The 21,488-nt window shown below is 43.3% G+C and overlaps 1 protein-coding gene across 1 annotated transcript in view; it reads left to right on the top strand.

The window, feature by feature from the left end:
- Positions 1-21,488, top strand: part of STK24 (serine/threonine kinase 24) — a 77,056-nt gene that overhangs the window by 15,090 nt on the left and 40,478 nt on the right. Inside the window, exon 2 of the mRNA XM_077482991.1 lies at positions 10,181-10,411. Within this exon, the coding sequence (XP_077339117.1) occupies positions 10,181-10,411 (231 nt within the window). The remainder of the gene's footprint in view (positions 1-10,180; positions 10,412-21,488) is intronic.

The raw sequence follows: 21,488 nt of genomic DNA on the forward strand, positions 1-21,488 counted from the left end.
CCTCTGACAGTTTGCAGAAGAGGAGAGCAGCGTGAGATCAGTTGGGCGCTGCTTGGCACTTCCATGGCCCACCAGAGCCCTCTTCCCAGCTCTGAGAACTACAGAGGGGGTGGGGGGGGGCGGGATTCTCCGCTGACAGCTGGGAGAGGAGGAGAGCAGCGTGAGATCAGCTGATCACCGCTCTGCTTCCATGGCCTGCCAGAGCCCTGTTCCATGCTCCGAGCAATGCAGGGGGCGAAATCCCCCGCTGACAGCTGAGCGAAGAGGTGGAAAGCAGCGGGTGGTCAGCGCTATACCAAAAGTATTTCGCACAACTAGAACACACACACACACACACACACACACACACACACACACACACACACACAGTTTACATTATATAACACTGTAATAGAGTGGACTCTAGTATTTCACCAGCACTTTAAGCTAGGGCTTATTTTAAGGGTAGGGCTTATATTGCAACCCTTCCCGAAAATCACAGTAGGCCTTATTTTCAGGGAAATGTGGTAGTGACAACGGCAAACCATGCCTGCGCAGTGTGTGTTGACACAACCATTTGTAATCTCTACCAGGGTCCTATGTGCCAGGTTTGATAATGTAGGCGCTCAATTAGACAATACAAACATGGGTTTGGGAATTACTAAGAGGAGCTGTGACATGATGGTGCAGATAGTGTATTTGAGTGCTGCACACTTCCCAACAGCTAACCTAAAAATCAATGTATGTTTAATGAGAGATTTTTGTTTCAGACATTGAAGTTGTTTTTATACCTGGTGTGTGTGTGTGTGTGTGTGTGTGTGTGTGTGTGTGTGTGTGTGTGTGTGTGTGTGTGTGTGGTTTTTTTTATTTTTTTATTTTTTTTATATATATCTAAGGCCTCATGCACACGAGACGCAGATGAAACCTCTGTTAAAAAAAAGCTGAAACGCGCGTTTAGAAACGCGCGTTTTGCCGCGTTTGCATGCCGCGTTTAGACGCGTTTAGACGCGTTTGCGTTTAAACGCGTTTATAAAGATAACATCATGTAGACCCTCCCCAAGCTCTCAAAGCATTTTTTTTAACTATTTCTGCTATTTTGATCAGAGTGAGCAGCAGCAGCATAGAGAGCAGTTGTACACTTGCATTTGCCGTGTCACTTGCCACGGCACCTGCCACAAGTTGTGGATTGTCCACTTGCCACATCACCTGCCACGTCACCTGCCACAAATTGTGGATTGTCCACTTGCCACGTCACTTGCCACGTCACTTGCCACGTCACTTGCCACGTCACTTGCCACGTCACTTGCCACGTCACTTGCCACGTCACTTGCCACGTCACTTGCCACATCACCTGCCACGTCACTTGCCACGAGATGTGGATTGTCCACTTTCCACGTCATCTGCCATGCCACCTGCCACAAGCTGTGGATTGTCCACTTGCCACGTCACCAGCCACATCACCTGCCACAAGTTGTGGATTGTCTACTTGCCGCGTCACTTGCCACATCACCTGCCACGTCACTTGCCACGTCACCTGCCACAAGTTGTGGATTGTCCACTTGCCACGTCACCTGCCACAAGTTGTGGATTGTCCACTTGCCACGTCACTTGCCACAAGCTGTGGATTGTCCACTTGCCACATCACTTGCCACGTCACCTGCCATGTCACTTGCCACGTCACCTGCCACAAGTTTTGTATTGTCCACTTGCCACGTCAGCTGCCACGTCACTTGCCACGAGATGTGGATTGTCCACTTTCCACGTCATCTGCCATGCCACCTGCCACAAGCTGTGGATTGTCCACTTGCCACGTCACCAGCCACATCACCTGCCACAAGTTGTGGATTGTCCACTTGCCACGTGACTTGCCACATCACCTGCCACATCACCTGCCACAAGTTGTGGATTGTCTACTTGCCGCGTCACTTGCCACTTCACCTGCCACGTCACTTGCCACGTCACCTGCCACAAGTTGTGGATTGTCCACTTGCCACGTCACTTGCCACAAGCTGTGGATTGTCCACTTGCCACATCACTTGCCACGTCACTTGCCATGTCACCTGCCACAAGTTTTGGATTGTCCACTTGCCACGTCAGCTGCCACGTCACTTGCCACATCACCTGCCACGTCACCTGCCACAAGTTGTGGATTGTCCACTTGCCACGTCACTTGCCACATCACCTGCCACGTCACTTGCCACTAGATGTGGATTGTCCACTTGCCATGTCACTTGCCATGTCAGCTGCCACGTTACTTGCCACGTCAGCTGCCACGTCACTTGCCACAAGATGTGGATTGTCCACTTTCCACGTCGCCTGCCATGCCATCTGCCACAAGTTGTGGATTGTCCACTTACCACGTCACCAGCCACATCACCTGCCACAAGTTGTGGATTGTCCACTTGCCACACCACTTTCCACGTCACCTGCCACGTCACCTGCCACAAGATGTGGATTGTCCACTTGCCACGTCACCAGCCACATCACCTGCCACAAGTTGTGGATTGTCCACTTGCCACGTCCCTTGCCACGTCCCCTGCCACGTCACCTGCCACAAGTGGATTGTCCACTTGCCACATCACTTGCCACATCACCTGCCACAAGTTGTGGATTGTCCACTTGCCACGTCACCTGACACAAGTTGTGGATTGTCCACTCGCCACGTCACTTGCCACATCCCCTGCCACAAGTGGATTGTCCACTTGCCACATCACTTGCCACATCACCTGCCACAAGTTGTGGATTGTCCACTTGCCACGTCACTTGCCACATCACCTGCCACAAGTGGATTGTCCACTTGCCACGTCACTTGCCACATCCCCTGCCACAAGTGGATTGTCCACTTGCCACGTCACTTGCCACGTCACCTGCCACAAGTTATGGATTGTCCACTTGCCACGTCACATGCCAGTCACCTGCCACAAGTTGTTGATTTTCCACTTGCCACGTCACCTGCCAAGTCACTTGCCGCGTCACCTGCCAGGTCACCTGCCAGGTCACTTGCCACGTCACCTGCCACAAGTTGTCTATTGTCCACTTTCCACGTCACTTGCCACTTCACCTGCCACATCACTTGCCACAAGTTGTGGATTGTCCACTTGCCACATCACTTGCCACAAGTTGTGGATTGTCCACTTGCCACGTCACTTGCCACAAGTTGTGGATTGTCCACTTGCAATTGCAATTGTTTAAAATATTTTTCTAATGGTTTTTCATCATTTGCAATCATTTTTGAGATTTTTAATGTAAAAAAAAAAGGTCACCTTTAAAAACGCATTCAAACGCAAACGCGGCTAAACGCGGTAGCGGCGGTTTGCCGCGTTTTGCGTCTGAAACGCAGAAATTTTTGTTTCTGAACGCATTTTTTTGCTTCTGGAAAAACGAGATTAAACGCAACTGCATATAAACGGAAAAAAAACGAGACTGTGTGCATGGACACATAGGATAACATTGAATGAGTTCAGGTGCAGTTGAAAAAACTGTCCAACTGCATCTGAACACGCGTTTAACTGCGTCTCGTGTGCATGAGGCCTTAGTGGCTGTGTGTTGCAGCTAGAAATTCCTTAGTGTAAGCTTAATCGCCTTATATATCACTTTACATTGATTACCACATACAGTCTTTTTAATTAAAGAGTATTTGTTCTTTAGTGCAGTTAGTCAATATATCCTCTGCTGAAATCAGACCAGTACGTAATGGATCCTGAGTGGTTGCTATGGGCTACTGCACCATTGACACTCTGTTGATTTAGGTCATATGAGAGTTCAAGTCTAACTCAATCTTTGTGACAGGTTTGATATTCATTTTACTATAATGTCTGCACAAACTCTTGGCGTATACACTATGCCTTACGTTCAACCACGTTCTGTTTCCTCAGGCCTACTATATTATTTGAGACTTCTCTTTGGAAAACAAACTCAATGCTTCACTGAATGTCAAAATCCGATTTGGAGAAGTGAGCCCAACCATGATCCATGAAATAATCTGGAGAAACGTTTTCTTGTGCTGTATGTCACTATATGGTTATCCCTGGCATTGTTTAAAGTGGTCACATCATTGGTGAAAATCGGGTTGTTCATATCTTCCTGAGCTCTGGAAGAGATGAATGCGTACTTACCCTTAGCAAGGGTAAGTGCTCGAGGGTCTAAAAACTATTTTATGGTAACAGCAGAGATGTAAAGTGTGTACATGCTACCGTAGCAGAATATAGACCTTTAAGCTCCATGCACACTTGTGTTTTATTTTTTTATTTTTATTTTTTTCTGCTCCTAGAAGCTAAGTAGTGTTAAAAAAAAAAAAAAAAAAAATAGTTTTTGTAGAGTTTCTGTCCAGCAGAAAAAAAAACTGCTCCTAAAAGCTTCTAACGGTACTTCAAGCCGGTACAAAAACGCTATTGTTAACTTTTTTTTTTTTTTTCTTATCCAGCATTTGTTTTGAAGCTTTTTTTTTTTTTAGCTTAAAAAAACCACTAGTGTGCATGGAGCCTAAATTCCCAACCCGGGGAAAATATAAAATGATGCCCTGCAGTGGGGCTACACCTGCACTGCAAGGGGTAATTGTGTGTCTAGGGAAGAAGGGAAACAATTTTTAAGCTGTGGGTATACATAGACCAAAATTTGGTTTGTTCAGCAGGAAGTGTATGACTTTTGACACGTTCAACAGAAGCCAGTTTAAAGACCATCTTCTGTCCAACAATCCTTCTGCAGTACCAGAATTCGATCAGTGTCTGCAAGCGTTGATCTGTGTATTCTAACAGGGAAAGGGGGGAGTGTCCCAAAGACACATTGCTTGTGTTGATCCAGGGATTTGTGAGGTGTGTGTTTCCCCCCCCCCCCCCCCCCCATTCAACCTACTGGTTGAACGAAAAAATAAAACTCAGCCTATATACCCTGCTATACTTCATCCTCGGCACCCCTGCATTTCGGCGGTGGACTGTCCCTTGCTGTCAATCTGTCCAATGGGCTATGGACCCTGCTTTGGGCTTTATATCAGGATCCTAGAGCACTAGAACAAGGGGGAGAAGTGGCTTTGGGGACCTGTCTATCTGTCGGGAGGAACGGAGGATTAAGTACATTTTTGTTACCCTACACCTAAACAAGCAATTGACCCTTGCAGTGATGGAAAAGCCCTACTCCAAGGGATATTTTTTAGTTGTTGGGAAGTGGGCTTTTAGCCTGGGTTCACACCTAGTGTGAACCCAGTCTTAAAGTTACCCGGATGAGTGCACTGCATGAATGTCTGGTTCTTATTGTTGGCAGTTTGCGGAAATCCATGTTTAGATGCAGTGTACTTGTAGAACTTCTTTACTTTCCAATTTTTTTTTTTTATACTGTATGGTAGTGTTGGCAAGGAGCTCTGACTTGGCATAGGTTCGGACCCAGCATCGTCCATTCGCCGAACACCTGAATTAGCCGGGTGCTCGGCAAAATATTCTCCTGCTGAGCATCTCCCAATGCACTGCATGCTGCACAGTACATTCTCAGCCCTGATTGGCTGAAACAATGCACCTGACTGGTCAGTTGCAAGGCTTTGCCAAATCGGGGCACAGTGAATAGCTGGTTGTTAAGTAGCGGTCTGGGAAGCTTCCCCCGCCGACAGCTGAATGAAAAAAGAAACATCATTGCCGGACATAGAAATATATATGAGGGTCCCCTCAAATCCATACCAGGCCCAAAGCACCCCCCTCATGTTGAGGGCTTGTGGCCTGATATGGTTTGGGGGGCATTTCATTTTTATTTTGGCGTGTAGTTACCCTTCATTTTGGTGTGGGGGTTCCCCTTAAAATTCTTACCAGACCCAGAGGGGCTGGGGGGGGGGGGGGGGGGGAGGTTAGGCCTCCACGCCCTTTTATTTATTTTTTTAAACATTTTTGTATTGCCGGCAATGGCTTGTAGCCGGGAGATCATATTGAATTTTCATTTTTTTTCTTTATGGATCTCAGTTTTGCTGCAGTAGGTTCTATACATGTTAGACACGCCACTTTACAGGCAGACTAAGAGGAACCTCCCAGACTCTATATTTAAATAGATTTTTCATTTTTATTGTTTCACGTTAAGCATCATTTAAATTATCTTTTTTTTTTCCCCTATTTTCTTGCATTGATACATGTCCCCCAGGCAGTACCCAGTCCCCAGTCCCCATGCCCTTTTTAGGGCCAATAACTTACATATAAGCCTTCAAAATGGGGACTTAAACTGTTCGGTAGCTCTGGTGTGAGCTAAACTGGGTGGGGGAGGGAGAATGTATTCAGTCCAACTCTACTGTAAGGCGTCATCTGTGTAATATATCAAATGAATTGACTGGTCTGAAAATGTGAGGTCTGGCTGTGGAGCTTAAAGCGGTTCTTCACCCTAAAGGGGAAGTTCCGCTAGTATTATCCCTCCCCCCCTCCGGTGCCACAATCGGCACCTTTCGGGGGGGAGGGGGGTGCAGTTACCTGGATAATCCAGGTAACTGCACCCACTTCCGGCCAGACCGCCGCATGGCTCCGCCCACCGCCGCATGGCTCCGCCCCCCGTTGTGTTCTGGGAAACACACAGTTCCCAGAGACACAGCGGGGAACCAGCGCAGCGCGACTCGCGCATGCGCAGTAGGGAACCGGGCAGTGAAGCCCTCTTGCTTCACTTCCCGATTCCCTGACAGAGGATGGCGGCGGTGGCTGCAGCGAGACGAGCGATAGCTCGTCATCTGCCGCCGACATCGCTGGAACCTGGGACAGGTAAGTGTGATATTATTAAAAGTCAGCAGCTGCAATATTAGTAGCTGCTGGCTTTTAATATTTTTTTTTTTTGTGCAGCTCCTCTTTAAGTACTTTGAATTGCTGGTCCTAAGTTGTTCCAGTTCTGTGACTTAGAAGGGACTATCGCTGAACTCTGTCGTCGTGTTTATTCTTTTTTTTTTTTTTTTTTTTGTCCTATGTGTCCAGATTTTTACAGTAATATAGTGTTGTTTTTTTTTTTTTTGCCTTTGTACTGGAGCTTTCTGTAAGGGTTCAGTTGCATTGGGTGCGTGCACTAGTACCTATTTAGTAGTATCTATGCAGAGGGCCTGTTCAAATCGATGACAGGGAATGGCTGATGGCTGCACGGTTTGTGTTCAGAGCCATGCATCAGTCTCGCATGGATGTACACACAGGCATGTACGTGAAGATCCATTTAGCCATCAGCCTGTAATTGATTGTAACAGGCTTGCTGTATGTAGCTGCTGTGTCTCAGGGGACTTGGGTAACTGGTCTCGTATCTGCCCCCTATAGATTGCTGCAGGTATCCTGTAATGGATGGGGGTACTGGGCTCCTCCCACAGCTCTGCAAGTTTTGTGCATTAGTGGTGATGTCACTATTACTTTTTACATGCTAATATATGTGTTTGCAATGGCATTTGGTGCACACAAAGAAAATTTTATATCCTTTTTATGGTTATTGAGCAGTACATTTAACCTTAAAATTTTTGTACCTGAAGTCGAGCTTTAAAACTAGAGGGTCAGCATATTAGTAGTCTACTAGCATTTTCCAAAGGAGGTCAGCAGTGACAGCTCTCACAGGTTAACAAATTCTTTAGATCCATAATGCTCAAAAGTGTGCCTGTTCATTGAATGGAATGAATACAGAGGGGTGCATCACTGCAGTGGTGGAGAGCACAGATGTGGTCATTGGTACTGTGACAACGAGTGCTAAGGCTTGTCTTGGTGCAGTGGTAGCAAGCACATAAATGGGTGTTTGGTGCAGTGGCAAGTGAACTTGGAAGTTGAGACATGTTGGAGTGATGGTGAGAGCAGGGGTAGGAGTCAGGCAAAGTGATGAGTAGTGGTGGGGATAGGGGAGGGGGGGGGGGGGTTAGAAGATTAAGGCCAGCTACCATGGTGAGAGCTTGGGGGGGGGGGGGGGGATGTGAAGGTGCATTGGCAAGGAAGTTTCAGCCATGATGGTGAAAGGGGTGTACAGTGGTGATGGAGGGGGTTGCTTGTGCAGTGGTTGTAGTGGTAAGTGGTGCTATAGCTCCAAATGCAATCCCACCCATCTAGCAGCAGAGGTCATTAGGGGTTGGTGGTATGAGCTGCCAGACTAGAACTTACAATGCCTGTGTAAGCTGCTGCAGAAGTTGACACGTAGAAAAAAAAACAATTATTTATACTTCAGTGAACACCAATGATCGCCCAGTTCTCCCCTTCGCTCTAAACAGAGAGCTGTGACTCGGTCACCAGCTCTCTGCTGTGCTCACTGGAGTGCTGGTCTGGGGAGGGAGCAGCTGGCTCAGGCACCCAGCAGCACAGATGAGAGGGTGAGCCAGCTGCCGGTCCAAGCATTTGGTGTGGATCCTGACTGTAAAGTTGGGATCTTTCCTGAACCCGGACCTGCTGAGTGACGTCAGCGGACTTTAGCCTGCTGTTGGCTAAAAACAGGTCATTGCACTCCTGTGACTTGCAGGAAAAGTATAGCCAAAATACCTTTGGATATACTTCTCCTTTAAGTGGACCAGGACAGAATTTAGAAGGTTGTGTTGCATTTCAACAACTTTGGCTGTGCTTACTGCTGAGTATGGCTGATTTGAATGTCGCTCTACATTTAAACATTGATGCGATCACGCATGTGTGGTATAACCCTTATGCGTCTACTGTGCGTAAGCCAGATAATGTCACTGGCTTATCTCAAGGACTCTACACTATGCCCAGAATGGACCTGGCATTTTGTGGCAGTACTGATCTCTGCATAATGTGCACATATGCTGTGGATACTTGCACATTATGTTAAAAACTTTATGGGGATCCAAAGTTTAAAATGTCATCTGGTAGTTTACTTCCACTTTAAGACTTTATTCTCATTTCTCTGTCCTAGCTTTAATAAAACATCTGCTTTGTTGAGATGTTATAATTTACTTTGAAACTATTTGTATCTCGCTACCAATGAATTGGGTAAGCAGTTAGTCATTATGAGTCATTTGGGTTAACAGTATTGACTGAACTGTTGGATGCCAAGCAGAGGATGTAATGCACCTACTCCTTAATACAGATAGTGAATCATGTACATACAACTTCATATATAAGGTATGCAGGCAAGGTTATGAAGTTCTGTTGTTGTTTGACACAACATTAGAATGCGTGATCTGTCCGTAGCTGTTTTGAAATGAGTGCTGGCACTAGATGTGGTGGATGTAGCCTCCTAAAACTACTGCTTTCCTTATATTTCCAAATACAGGCTGTATTGCTATGAAAGAACACTGACGGGGCTGCACTGATATTCGGGGCCCTGGTTATCGGGGTAAATGTGTGTTTTCACAGTATAGCTGGTTATCGGCTTTCCTTTCCTCACACAATGTCAGTGCTGAGGAAAGGAAATGCCGATAACCGGCATTTGTTTACATGGGATCAGCTGTGATTGGACACAGCTGATCACATGATAAAGGGCAGCCATGATTGGCCCTTTACCTTTTCCTAAAGACACCGCAATCGCAGAGTGTGTCGGATGCATGCCCCAAGGTCATGTAAAGAGGTGGGGTTCTGGGAGGACATAAATAGATGCCCTTCCAGAACTTGACTGTCTAAGGATCCAGTGCTGTCCTCAATAGGGCTAGTTCTGCTTTAACCTCTGGGTTCCCGCATCCTAACTGTGGGCAGCCGACTGTGTGACTTTCGGCTTCACAGCCGGCATCCCACTGCGCTTTGTGAAAGCTCCCGCAGTGTTCTGTGACGTGTCCCAGAGGATTGCGGGGACGGAATTCTTTGCGATCCAACCGGAAGTGGAGTGGGTACCTGACAAAACCAGGTACCTGCTCCGCCCCCTCCAAACTGACATGTCACGTTAGGCAGGGAAGGGCGTCTTAAAGCAGAACTTCCCCATTTGGGTGGAGCTCCTCTTTAACATTATAGAACTTGTCTAGCTAAAAGTGTCTAACTCAAGGGTCTCAAACTAGTGGCCCTCCAAGTGTTGTGAAACTAAACCAATGCCATGAGGCATTGTAAGGCTGACAGGAGCATGACTCCCACAGGAAGAGGCATGATGGGACTTTCACAACAGCTGGAGGGCCACCAGTTTGAGCCCCCTGGTAACTACTACTAGCTGTACCATGACATACAAAATATGCGATCTGACTTTGCAAGGCAAAGCCAAATAAGAGTTTTAGACGTTCATCACATAACAGAGCAGTTTTCCTGTATGCAATTTTCTATACACACCATTGACTACATATTTTCTTTGTTTCCCCCCTCAGAATCTGAAAGCAGACCCTGAAGAACTATTCAGAAAGTTGGAAAAGATTGGCAAAGGATCTTTTGGAGAAGTTTTCAAAGGGATTGACCATAGGACTCAGAAAGTTATAGCTATAAAAATCATAGACCTGGAGGAAGCAGAGGATGAAATAGAAGATATTCAGCAAGAGATTACAGTGCTGAGCCAGTGTGATAGTCCTTACGTGACAAAGTATTATGGGTCGTACCTTAAGGTGAGCAATTTAAGTGTTCTCAGAATGAGCTTTTCATTAATTGGATGGTGCTTGACTGTATGGTATAGTTTACTGTGATTTTTTTTTTTTTTTTTTTTTTTTTTTTTATTTACATTATCTTCCTTTTCTTTTAGGTTAATCCATTTAAGGATAATCCATTATGTATTTTAATTTTCTTTATGTGATTAAAAACAATTTTATTGATGATTTTATGTAATGAATCAGTTGAATTTACTACGTGTATGTGTATTGTTGTGAAAACTTTGTGTGTAAAGATCAATGAATTTGGGGCCAAGTAAGGCTTCATGTACATGGGACATTTTTACAACCTCTCCTGAACGATTTAACTTGACAGATGGTAACCCACGTATAAAACGCCCGTTTTGCCGCATTTACATGCCGTGTTTAGCGCTGTTTTGCCGTGTTTGCGTCTAGAAGCGTTAAAAAAAAAAAAAAAAAAAAAAAAAAAAAAATTTATATTTTTTTAATAGCCAAGATTGAAAAACGCCTTTAAACGAAATGCGACTAAATGCAAATTACCACGTTTATCCGCGTTTGCAAACTCAGCTTCTGAATGCATTTTGTTGCGTTCCAAAAAAATGCCTCTAAACTCAACTGCCTATAAACGCCCCTGTGTACATGTACTGATAAGATAACAGAGGAGAGTTCAGGGGCAGCTGAAAAAAAAACTCCCAACTGCTCCTAAATGTCTGTTTACTAGCAGCAGTGTACATGAGACCTACGTTTACTGTCTATTGTATAGAAGAAATTGACAATGTACCTGTATGCATCATTGGTTTTTGGCAGGGCTTCAACTATCAGATCAGGCAATCGCAGTAGAATCTGATATATTTTTCATGTCAAGTGCATGTATGGGAAGAGATTGAGGAAGTCCTTCTTCCTGCCTGCAGCAGATTGTGGATATTATCTTACTGGTAATATAAACCTAAGCTAATGGGCTATATATAGGTACTTTTTTTTTTTTTTTTTTTTTTTTTCCTCTACCCAAAATGTATTGCCTACTATCTTAAATTTAAAATATAGGTAGGTAAAGTAGTCAGCATGTTAGTTGGATCTCAGCCATGTATTACCATGTATTAGGTGGATAATGTCCAGGACCTGATGTAATTTTGACAACCAGGGTCTCAGTATGTGTAGCAGAGCCACTGTCAGCAGCACGTGTTTTAGTATCAGAGATTGTTAAAGTGGTTGTAAACCTCAGACATGGAACAAAGCACATATTTCTATAGTGTTTCGTTGCCTCTCTCCAGAGCACAAAGTACCATTTCTCTCTGCCATGTAGTTCCTTTGTTATCTTCGCGAGCCACTTCAGACACTTTTTCCTGACACCAAGAGCTATAAAGGTGACAGGGAAGGTAGCTCCGGCACACAGCCTGTGATTGACAGCTTAAACGTTGTTGCTGTGTGACAGGGGGCGTATCCCTTCTCTCCAATCAGCTCTTCTACTGTCTGTGTGTAACTGCAGGTCCCTGCCTCCTGGTTTGCGAGTCTGTAAAATATCCTTTTTAACTCTTAGTGTAGGACAGATGGCTGCAAATAAACAAGTACGACTTATATAGGATGATTTGTTTCATCTCTGTGCATCATCTGAGGCCAGTCACTTCAGTTGGATATAAGTAAGGATTTATAACCACTTTAAAGTGTTTACAATAATGTTGGTTTTACTTCACTACAACTGTCAGGAACAACCAAATAACATTTTACAAAAAGTATTAACTCTTGCCTCTTTCTTGCGGTTGTGTGTTCTGTACATCAACGCTCCTGCATTGTTTAACCTGGAGGCAACGTGGATCAATGATGTGCACAGGCCTTAAACCCCAAGGCACATTTCACCCCCACCTGATCCACTGCCAAAGACCTGTGAAAAACAGTACTTCCCAGTATGGGGGAATATGTGACTTTCTCTGCCTCCCACGGCTCAGCTCTCAGTGCCCGAATGACTGATTTCTAGGCCTATGTGATCTTAGAACGTTTTAAATTAGTGATGCACCAAAGTTTTCAGCGGCTGACAGTATCGCCCGAAAATGGGGTTATCGGTGGTTTGCCAATAAAAAAAATAGGTGCTGATAATGGCCCGGAAAACCTTGCTTTTAAAGCGATTTTACTGTGCTTATGGTGTGCTTTTCATAGGTCGAGACTCAAAAAATGCAACAGGGATGCGTTATTGATGTGTTCTTGCTGCGTTTTCAATGCATTTCAATGGGGAGGTGAGTTGGTTGTGTGTGGTTTTTTTTTTAAATGCAGTTTTTTTAACTGACCCAAAATGCAGCAAGCAGGATTTTTAATACCGCAATGGAAGTGCAATGAACCAGTGTGAAGGCATACATAGAATTTTAAAGGGATGCATTTTTCTTGAGCTTTTCTTGCACTAAATGTGCCGATAAAGGCAGACAATAAATTTATATTAATTTTAAATTAGTTTTGTTATTTAAAAAGTCAAATGTAATACAATTGTATATAAAAATATACACAGGTCCATATATATCTGGACAAAGGGACAATTTTCATACTTTTGGCTCTGTATGCCACCAGAATAAAATTAAAACAAAACCATCCAAATGAATTTTCAAAGTGCAGACTTTCAGCTTTAATTCAAGGGGTTTGAACTATAAATATCAAGTACAAATTTTAGGAACTGCAAACATTTTTATACACAGTCGTGCCCCTCCCCCCTTTTAAGTGGACAAATTAATATAATCACAAATGTTCATTTCAGGGTGTATTTGATTTAAATCAAGTTGATTTTAAACCACTAGTAAAGAGGCTTGATTTAAATCAACTCGCTTTTTAATCATCATTTTTAAAGAGCAACTGTCATCTCTGTCCCACAGTGGCTCCACTTCTGACCCGCTGTTGACTCACCGACAGTCCCATTCACTTTATTGGGACGGCTGGTGATGCAGCAGTGACACAACAAGGTGAGGGATGTGGCGGCAGCAGGTGAGTGGATGCCCGCTAACAGACGCTGCCATGATGGATCTGAAATAACAGGTGCTCTTTAAATGTAAGGACTTATTCTTGGTGGTAGTTCATATCTTTAATATTTGCAAACAAAATGAGGGTTTCCTATTTAGAATAAGCTGTCAGGTTAGTAAAACAGCGATATCAGAACCAATTCAATCGTACAGTTTGTAATGTACATAGAGTTGCTAAACAATGGGATAAAGAAATATATCTGAACTTTGTTTTATCTCATGGTTACTGTGAAATTGTGTGACTGCATCAATGCAGTGCATGTTATCTCAGCTTGCAGAGCTTGGATTCATTGAATGAGTTTACCAAAAAAAAAATTATAGTTTTAAATATTGCCTCCAAGCTCCATTTCATGCTAAATAAACTAAATTATTAATGTATCTTAAATAGAAAACTATTGTAGATTTTTACACCAAAAGCATTTTATTAAAATACATTTGATAAAAATCAAAAACATCTGATTTTAAAACAAAAAAAAAATCAGTTTAAAAAAAAAAAATGTAAATCCTTTGATTTTTATCCACCCTGGTTCAGTTTTAATATTTTGTTGAGAATCCTTTACTGGCAATGACTGCCTAAAGTCTGGAACCCATGACATTACCAAAGACTGGGTTGCCTCCTTTCTGATGCTTTGCCATTCTCTAACTGCAGCTGTCTTCAGTTCTTTGTTTGTGGGTCTTTTTGCCTTTAGTTTTGCCTTCAGCAAGTGAAATGCATGATCAATTGGGTTGAGATCAGATTGACTCGGCCATTGCAGAATATTCCACTTCTTTTCCTTCAAAAGCTCCTGGGATGCTTTTGAAATGTGCTTTGGAGCATTGTCCATCTGTACTGTGAAGTGCCATCCAATCAACTTTGTTGCATTTGGCTGAATCTGGGCTAACAGTATATTTCTATCTCTAAACACTGCAGAATTCATCTGGCTGCTTCTGTCTTCTGTCACATCATCAATATACACCAATGACCCAGTGCCACTGGAAGCCATGCAGGCCCATGACATTGTGTGCTTTGGATCATGAGCTGTTCCAAGCCTTCTCCACACTTTTTTTTTTTATTTTTATTTTTTTTCTTCCTGTCATTCTGGTACAGATTATTCTTGGTTTCATCTCTCCAAAGAATGCTTTTGCAGAACTGGCCTGGCTGTTTTTAGATTATTTTTTTGGGCAAAGTCTAATCTGGATTTTCTATTCTTCAGGTTTATGAATGGTTTGCACCTTGTGGTGAACCTTCTGTGTTTTGCTCTTGTGAAGTCTTCTCTTGATTGTAGACTTTCACAAAGATACGCCCACCTCCTGGAGACTGTTCTTCACTTGTCTGGATGTTATTGGTTTTTCTTTACCATAGAGAGCATCCTGCGATCATCTACCACTGTTGTTTCCATGATCATCCAGGCCTTTTTATGTTGCTGAGCTCGCCAGTATGTTCTTCTTTCCTCAGAATTTGCCAAACTGTTGCTTTGGCCACTTCTAATGTTGCTGCTATCTCTCTGATGGATTTGTTTAATTTTTGAAGCCTTACAATTTCACTTGTATGGACAGCTCCTTTGAATGCATGATGTAGGTTCAGATCAATAGATTCCAAATACCACACTAAGGCTGGATTCACACCTATGCATTTTTAATTCTGTTTGCATTTTGCAGATTTGCACTACAGAAAGTGTTCCATAGGAAACAATGTTCAATGGACTATAGTGCAAACCTGCAAAATGCAAAAAGCACCAAAACTTCAAAAGTGTGAATCCAGCCTTAGAATCAACTTCAGACCTTTTACCTGCTTAATTGATGAAGAATTAACGAAGGAGTAGCCAACACCTGGCCATGAAACCGCTTTTGATTAAATTGTACAATAACTTTTGGTCAGCCCATATCCATTATATACCTATAGCTTCAATATGTTTTGGTAAAAACTTTTTTACAAACTGTAATTCTCGATTTCGGCGAAGTGCATCCTGAGTTTTCGGTTTTGGCATCAAAATGTTCATTTTGGTACCCCACTAATCTTTAAATTTTTCCTGAATAGCTACCTACTAATTACTTTTATGTGATGTCTAGACTTTAACATTTCGAAATTTAGCAAGCTGCTTGCTGTGGGGGCATTGGGCAGGAGGGAGGGGTCTGAGAAGAGGAGGATATGGGCTGCTCTGTGCAAATCCACTGCACAGAGCAGGATAGTATAACGTGTTGGTCATTAAAAAAAAAATTCTGTACTTGCTTCAAAAGATCTTAGCCTGAAAAATGAAAGCAAATGCAGCCACCACATCTAAGGACTGTTAAGTTACAACATATTACTTTTTGTTTTTGGGTTTAGATATGCTGTAACTTAGAATTAAAAATTGGAAGGCTCTGTGAGGTTAGGTCTGATTATATATGCAGCTTGACCTTGCTTGCAATTTCAGGTCCAGACTTCATGCTGCCTTCCACTCTCCATGTTGAACGGAATCTATTAAAAGGAAAACGCCTGTGTCTATAGGCTTTGATGGAAGCTGTCCCTGCACAAGAAGGTCCCATAGACTCAAATGGGCCGTACCTGTACTGCAGGAGCAACATCCAATTCAAGTCTTTGGAGAATTAGTGCTCAGACACGGGCAACCTGGCAAATATTTACTAGCTGGGCTGCAAACAGTGCAGGAGGCTGAGTCTTCGGGGGGGTTATGTACAGGCCTGCTTGTGTTGGGGGATTTGATACAGGTGATTGTATTAACGAGGGTGGTCGATTTTTGCATACGACTCCTACTTACAAACGGAGGGAAACGGGAAGTGAGAGGCAATCTACCCCATGGAAAGGAAATTCACTCCCATAAGAGTTATAATGAGAAAAAGGGGTCTCCACTGAAGCTTTATCACCAATCCTTGTTTCTACAACCCCCAACATTTTCAAAATCCAATAATCACAGGGATAGAAAGTGTGCCTCTTTTTAGAAGATTTCACCTCAGACAACAAAACAAATGCACAGGGGTATTATTCCTTCCCTATGCTATCTATTCAAAACTTGCTTGAAAATTCAACTTAAGACCCCTTTCACACTGCGAGCGTTTCAGGCGCTACAGCGCTAAAATAGCACCTGTATAGTGCCTGAAAAAAATAGCACCTGTATAGCGCCCAAGGGCTTTCACACTGGAGTGGTGCGCTGGCAGGGCATCAAAAAAAGTCCTGCCAGTAGCTTCTTTGGAGCAGGGAACTCGCTGCTCCTCCACTGCTGCTCCCAATTAAAATCAATGGGGCAGCGCTGTGATACTGCCGGCAAAACTCCCCTCTAGCGGTGTTTTGTGAGCCGATTTAACCCCTTTTCGACCGCTAGGGAGGGGTCAAAACCACCCCACTAGTGGCCGAATAGCGCCACTAAAACTGCGCTAAAAGTAGAGCCGCTTTACCGCCGACGCCCCCTGCGGCTCGGTGTGAAAGGGCTCCAAAGCAGTAGTAAAGCCTGCTTTGTGATATTTACCTACAGGTAAGCCTATAATCAGGGTTACCTGCAGATAAAATAAAAATCTCCTAAACCTGCACCGTATAGGAGATATTCCCCCTGGATGTAGCTGGTGACATTACCGGCACATGCGCTTTGAAGGCCCGTCACAGAGCTTAATGCTAGAAACGAGGTCTCCGGGAGTGACATCATCACGGCTCCAGCCATTCACACAGCTGGAGTCTGCAAACCCAGTTTTAAGACCTGGTGAAGATGTTAACCCTCTCATCAGTGACAGCGCACCGCTGGAGGGCTTTGTTCTAAGCTTAGTAACATAGTGCACACTGTGCATAGTAACCAATGCGTTTCAGCTTATTCATTTAAGCTTTGACAAAAAAAAAAAACCTGGAAGCTGATTGTTTACTATGCAGAGCTGCACTAGATTCTGTGTGCACCAGTTTTAGTAAATCGCCCCCACTGTGAACAAAATAAGGTGCAAATATATCAAGGATATGATCCCCTTTTTCTTCTTCTTTTTTTTTTTTTTTAACACAACTGCACACCTCTCTCTGGCTGTTGATAAAAGAACCGAACAAGAGGAAAGACGTCAGTACTATGCCAGTGATGAAGTAAATGTACAAAGGTGTGACTATGAAACGTGAAGGCATGGGTGGAGGCATCACTGTGACCTGTCATTTCCAGGGTGTTGCTGCACAGCTTTTCCCAGCTTTAAAAATGTATAGCTAATAAAATGACATCTATATTAAGAAATGTTCTTGGATTTAGATAAACCATTTCAATGTGCTTTAGGTTTGTATTCCTCTATGCAAGGCTCGGTTCACACAGGGGCAACACGACTTTCAACATGACTTTTGGACGCAACTTACAACACTACTTTAAGTCGCCCCAGGCCAGGCGACTTGCCGTGGCCAATCAGAGAATGAGCTCTCAGGGGGGAACTCCTTTTGAGAACTGATAATTCTCTGAGAGTCGCCTCCATATAGACGGAGATCCGACTTGAAGGTGACCTCCATTGAAATCAATGGGTACCAGTTGCCTACAAGTCGGATTGAAGTAGTACAGGAACCTTTTCTGAAGTCGGAGCGACTTCAGTAGTGTGAATTAAGACAGCTCTCATTCACTTACATTGATTTCTACATGTTGTCCGACCTGAGGGGACTTGGGGCGACTTGAAGTCGGATCTGAGTCGCCCCTGTGTGAACCGGCTCTAAGGGTTGTCAATTTTGAAAACAGCAAGCTACTTAATTATTTGAAGGAGCCCACTGAGTAGCTCCACAACAAAACAAAAAATTAAACAATTCTGTCTGTGAATAAGAAATGCAGATGGAACACTGTTCTCGATGTGAACAGGAAACAACACTAACATGTTCCTGGTAAGAATCTAACTATGCCATTAAAATAAACGTGAGCATGCAAGAGACATCTTTTGTTCCACTTACTGCCAGATGAAGTTTGCGTTTTATATAAAAGGCCATGCTCCGTTTATGATGGAAAGTTCAGGAGCCAAAGCTATTTCAAGGGAGGCGGGCAGGATTCCCTCATTCCCTCGCCTTTTTCTGGCTAAAAACATTCTTTAATCAATTCTACTATACTTGCCATCAAATCTACCCATATTAAAGAATAGGTCTACTGTGGGGCACAATTTTATTTCTGCAATAGGCCTACAATATGCTATAAAACTAGAAATAAATGAATATTTTTCTATAGAAGATATCAATAGCTAGCATGTGTGTTGTTTTTTTTTTTTTTTTTTTTTTTTATGCTTGGATGATGCCATGGGTGCAGATGGTGGATTTATACATTTATGGGTTGACCAGATTTATTTAGACTAAATCCTTTTTTCCATTATTTAAAGTGGTTGTAAACCCTTACAAACCACTTTGACCTACAGGTAAGCCTAGATTAAGGCTTACCTCTAGGTCCAAGAAATATCTCCTGAACCTATACGACTTAGGAGATGCGCCGTAAACAGCGGCGTGCAGGCGCACTGGGCAACCCGGAGATTGCGGCGATAGGCGATATAAGCATAGTAGTCCATTATGCTTTACCTTTGCAGGGAATCAAAGAGGAAGTAAACTCGCCTTTAATACTTACCAGCTTGATGCAAACTCCACCCCGTCACCACCGCTACCTCCACCTCCACCCCTAACAATCTTTCTCTTGAAGTGGGCACCTACCCCTCCTGGAGTAGGCACATAGGGTACATGTTATAACTTATGCTTGGTTGCAATGCAACTTAATAGTGCATATCATTTAAAACCTTTTTTTTTTAAAGGGAATACACTATAGATGATGCCAGGGATTCAACATGGATGACACCACAACGTGAGTCATGGGTTAGTGACTGGAACATGATGACAATGTTGAAGCCTGCAACACATAAAGAGGTGCTGCTATGGCCACCCTAAGTGGGTCCTTGTATTGGGCAGACTTCCAGTGAAGTCAAAACTGAAATATTGTTAGGTTACCATATACATGCAATGTCTTGAAAAAGTATTCCTACCCCTTGAAATGTTACAACCAAAAACGTAAATATATTTTATTGGAATTTTATGTGATAGACCACAAAGTGGCACATAGTTGTGAAGTGGAAGAAAATGATAAATGGTTTTCCATTTTCCATTTGTTTTTGTTTTTTTGTTTTTTTACAAATATGGTGTGCATTTGTAGTCATCCCCCTTTTACTCTGATACCCCTAACTAAAATCTTGTGGAACCCATTGCCTTCAGAAGTCACCTAATTAGTAAATAGCGTTTGTAATTTTACCTCGGTGTATATATACAGCTACATGAAGGCCAAGGAACACACCAGGTCAGGGATAAAGTTGTGGAGAAATTTTAAAGCAGGGTCAGCTTATTAAGAAAAAAATAAAAAATCCAGGCTTTGAACATCTTATGGAGTACTGTTCAGTCCATCATCTGAAAGTGGAAAGCGTTTGGCACAACTGAAAACCTACCAAGACATGTCCGTCCTCTTAAACTGACAGGCCAGGCAAGGAGAGTATTAATTTAGAGAAGCAGCCAAGAGGCCCATGGCAACTCTGGAGGCGCTACAGAGATCTACAGCTCAGGTGGGAGAATCTGTCCACAGGACCACAATTAGTTGTACATTCCACAAATCTGGCCTTTATGGAGAAGTGGCAAGAAGAAAGCCAATGTTGAAAGAAAGCCATAAGAAATCCTGGTTGCAGTTTGCGAGAAGCCATGTGGAGACGCAGCAAACATCTGGAAGAAGGGGCTCTGGTCAAATGAGACCAAAATTGAACTTTTTGACCTAAAAGCAAAACCCTTTGTGTGGTGGAAAACTAACACTGCACATCACCCTGAACACCCCATCCCCACCGGAAACATGGTGGTGGCAGCATCATGTTGTGCGGATGCTTTTCTTCAGTGGGAACAGGGAAGCTGGTCAGAGTTCATGGGAAGATGGATGGAGCCAAATACAGGGCATTCTTAGAAGAAAGCCTGTTCGAGTCTGCAAAAAACTGGAGAGAGTAGGACAACGACCCTAAACATACAGCTAGAGCTACAATGGAATGGTTTAGATAAAAGCATATCCATGCGTTAGAATGGCCCATGTAAAGTCGAGACCTTAATCCAATTGAGAATCTGTGGCCAAACTTGAATATTGCTTTTTACAGAAGCTCTCCATCCAATCTGACAGAGCTTGAGCTATTTTGTAAAGAAGAATGGGCAGAAATGTCACTCTAGATGTGCAATGCTGGAAGAGACATACCCAAAAAGACTTGCAGCTGTAATTACAGCGAAAGGTGGTTCTACAAAGTATTGACTGAATACAAATGCACAGCGCATTTTTCAGATATTTCCTTCCACTTCACAATTATGTGCCACTTTGTGTTGGCCTATCACATAAAATCCCAATAAAATACATTTACGTTTTTGGTTGTAACATGACAAAATGTGGAAAATTTCAAGGAGTATGAATACTTTTTAAGGCACTGTATTTATTTTATTTGCAGCTCAAATGTTATCAATTTACATGGTTCCTGTGATGCCCGGTATATAGGGCAAAATAGATTGTTTTAGAATTTAATTCTGGCATGTAGAGGTCAATTGTATTCTATAGGGAGCTGCTCTGCCATTCACAGAAAACTTTTTCTGTTTAAATACAAAGCTTCCTCCAACTGGCAGAGGAAGAGATTGCAACATCATACACCTGCTGAAAGCTAGATTTGATTTTTTTTTTTACCTTCAGCAGCTCTGGTTCTTGGGTTTTAGCCCCAGACTCTTCTGATATCAGCACTGGTACTCGCAGCCACAGTGGCTTCAGGTCACTTGATGTTAAGGCCTCATTGGACGTTTTTGCAGCTGCTTCTAGGGGCATCAGTTTTTTTTTTTTTTGTTTTGTTTTTTCCCCTATGTGTCCATGCATGCATAGGTTTTTAGCAGCATTTAGTGGCAGGGGCTTTTAGAGGCAGGAAAAGTGCGTCCAGGAGTAGCAGAGTTTGGGCAGAAAAATGTTCGACTCTGCTAAACATGTCTAAATACTATCTACTTCTTAGACATGCCATCCGGGCGTAGTTTGGCTCTCTGACCATAGAGCTTCAGGAGTCTCCTATGGAGGACCTGATGTCTTACCCAGATCTCACTAAACAGGTTACAACTTTCTATGGTCACCTCTCCAGGGTAGGGGCAGACC

Source organism: Lithobates pipiens, unplaced genomic scaffold (assembly GCF_037356315.1).
Source record: "Lithobates pipiens isolate NorthernLeopardFrog02 unplaced genomic scaffold, aLitPip1_a1.2 Scaffold_16, whole genome shotgun sequence".
Lineage (NCBI taxonomy): Eukaryota > Metazoa > Chordata > Amphibia > Anura > Ranidae > Lithobates > Lithobates pipiens.